Below are 2294 nucleotides of genomic sequence, written 5' to 3'. Positions count from 1 at the left end.
TTGCTCAGAGAGGAGGGACACATCATGTGGAAGTCCAATTCACAGAATTAGAGAATACTAGTGATGGCCAAATGAAGCCTCATGAAGCATTTTCTTTATTTTCTGAGCCCACTAGATGGCACTCATGGCTTAAAGAGAGAGGCTCAAAGAATGGCAATTCAGTGTGCTTTCAACCTTTTGATGAACAAAAAGTGCCATCTAGTGGGCTCAGAAAATAAAGAAAATGCTTCATGAGGCTTCATTTGGCCATCACTAGAGAATACACATCCAACTTTACATTACTGCCAGCCATTAAAGGAACTGAATACGACTGAAAACTGAAACTGGTCTTATTAACACAAAAATGACACTAACAAGGCATCAACTTAGGTCAAAATATTAACTTTTTACTGTTCAAACATCCCAAACTTATGTTATCATTCTGTCACATAGACAACCTTCAAGTTTGTTACTCAAGCTGTGTTTTTTTGGTGCATCACTTCAATCAGAAAATGTTTTTCACACCAACTGTCTGATGTATCTCTTGCAGTTTTCTTCCTTGTAGGAAATACTGTCCTGTTTCCCAGTCAGTTCAAAGGTCCTGTAATCCTGTCAGGAGAGGTCCATGTTTGTCACGTCCTTTGGAAGCGCAGGACGGACAGCCTCTCATTTCCAGCTCTCGTCGACAAGCATGACTCTCCCCTCAAGCCACATTTGCCCAGTAAACAGATGATCTCCTCTGTTGATTAAAGGAAAATGACAGGACTGTTTCCTGCACTGAAAATATTTTAAGAGACATAGGTAAACTCACCTGGATCGTTCTCAGCGATGGTAATGAGGTAGAATAACCCTTTACTAGACAGTAACTGCGCCACCACAGGCAGCAATCTGTCGGTCACCTCTCGTCCTCGCTTCCCGCCGGCCCAGGCAGCCTCTATACCTGTGCTGCCAACCTAGAAGAAAAGCGCACATTGATCAAATGCTCCTCATCTGTGAGGTGAAGAATAGCTGCAGTACAGAGCTGAACCACCTCTTCTGAAGGTGTGACCACATAGGGAGGGTTGAAGAGAAGAACATCCACTTTCCCACTTAAGCGAGGCAGAAGACTCTCCACCTAAAAGGAAAGCAGCTTTTAGGAATCTAACCCTTACATCAAAAGCATGCAAATACCTAAAATGTGAATTCACAAGTCTCACCAGGGATGTGATGATGGGCTGCAGTGAAACGTTGTTACAGGAAGCTGTCTTCGCTGTGCACTGTGCTGCTGCAGGATTCACATCAGTGCAGCTGAAACACAAACATATACTCAAGATTATATTTTATATATTTTCTCCCATGCATTTGCAACAAGTAAGCCCATTTTTATTGGCTGGATATGGAGGAAAAAATATTTATTTAACTCACAGATACAGAGCTGAAGGTCCAACCACTGATGCCAGAAAAGCTGACACCACTCCTGAGCCACTGCCCACCTCCAAACACACACACGGGCTAGAACAAGCAGAGAAAATTAAACATTCAAAGTCACAGTAGGCTAAAGACTAAGGCTAAGAAAATAATGTGTTGCATTTTTTTCAAAGCCTAACATTGGACTGGTATTGAAGGAGAGGGCTGCGATGTAACCATGTGCATCATCAGTTTACATCCACTAAAAGCAGCTGGCAAACCCACCAGACTCCATTTACATTAACAGTAATTTTAGCATGTATAGAGGCAGCATATTTTCACATCTAACTGAACGATTTAAGGATCAGTTTCAACCAAACCAGAGTTGGTGATTGATGGAACAGTGGAGATATCAACCAAGATGGCTTTTGTGAGTTTTATTTGTTTTCTATTGACTTTGAATGAAGTCTGTTTTACCATAATAAAATTACTGTTTATTTAAATGGAGTCTGGTGGGTTCGGCGCAATTTCAGGGCTGTTTCTGGTTAAACAAAAAGGATCTTAACATACCACTATTAAATGGATTTATCATTTAAACTTTGAACACTGAAACTACAACCCTGTATAAACAACATTCAGTTAAATACAGTACAGAGGCAAGATATTTGCAAATCATTTCCGCTTTACACAGCGTCTACATTTTTGGGGGATTGTTGTTGTTGTATGTGATGCGTTCAGGAGCACCAGGTGAGCTGACTCTGACCTAATCAGCTGCAGCCTGTCTGCGTCTTTCTCCAGGGCGTCTATCAGGAGAAAAGAGTCCTCCGCCGGCTCGTAAACGTCTCTGAAGTCTCCTCGTCCAGCATGGGAGTAAACAGGTGTGGGATAACCTGTAGACATGTTCACGAACCGCCTGCACGTGCACCTAG

The 2294-nt window shown here is 42.2% G+C and overlaps 1 protein-coding gene across 1 annotated transcript in view; it reads right to left on the bottom strand.

Annotated features, from left to right (window-relative positions):
* Positions 1 to 365: 365 nt before the first annotated feature.
* hemk2 (HemK methyltransferase 2, ETF1 glutamine and histone H4 lysine) overlaps positions 366 to 2294 on the bottom strand; it is a 2097-nt gene continuing 168 nt past the window's right edge. Inside the window, exons 1-6 of the mRNA XM_033615596.2 lie at positions 2129 to 2294; positions 1384 to 1470; positions 1176 to 1266; positions 1010 to 1093; positions 791 to 932; positions 366 to 718 (exon numbers count right to left, since the gene is read on the bottom strand). The exon at positions 2129 to 2294 is cut by the window's right edge and continues 168 nt beyond it. Of these exons, the coding sequence (XP_033471487.2) occupies positions 612 to 718; positions 791 to 932; positions 1010 to 1093; positions 1176 to 1266; positions 1384 to 1470; positions 2129 to 2265 (648 nt within the window). The 5' untranslated portion in view covers positions 2266 to 2294 and the 3' untranslated portion in view covers positions 366 to 611. The remainder of the gene's footprint in view (positions 719 to 790; positions 933 to 1009; positions 1094 to 1175; positions 1267 to 1383; positions 1471 to 2128) is intronic.

The sequence above is a fragment of the Epinephelus lanceolatus genome, chromosome 24 (assembly GCF_041903045.1).
Source record: "Epinephelus lanceolatus isolate andai-2023 chromosome 24, ASM4190304v1, whole genome shotgun sequence".
In the NCBI taxonomy this organism is placed as follows: domain Eukaryota; kingdom Metazoa; phylum Chordata; class Actinopteri; order Perciformes; family Serranidae; genus Epinephelus; species Epinephelus lanceolatus.
Note: the sequence above shows the minus strand (reverse complement) of the source record. Positions and strands in the feature narration are given on the sequence as shown.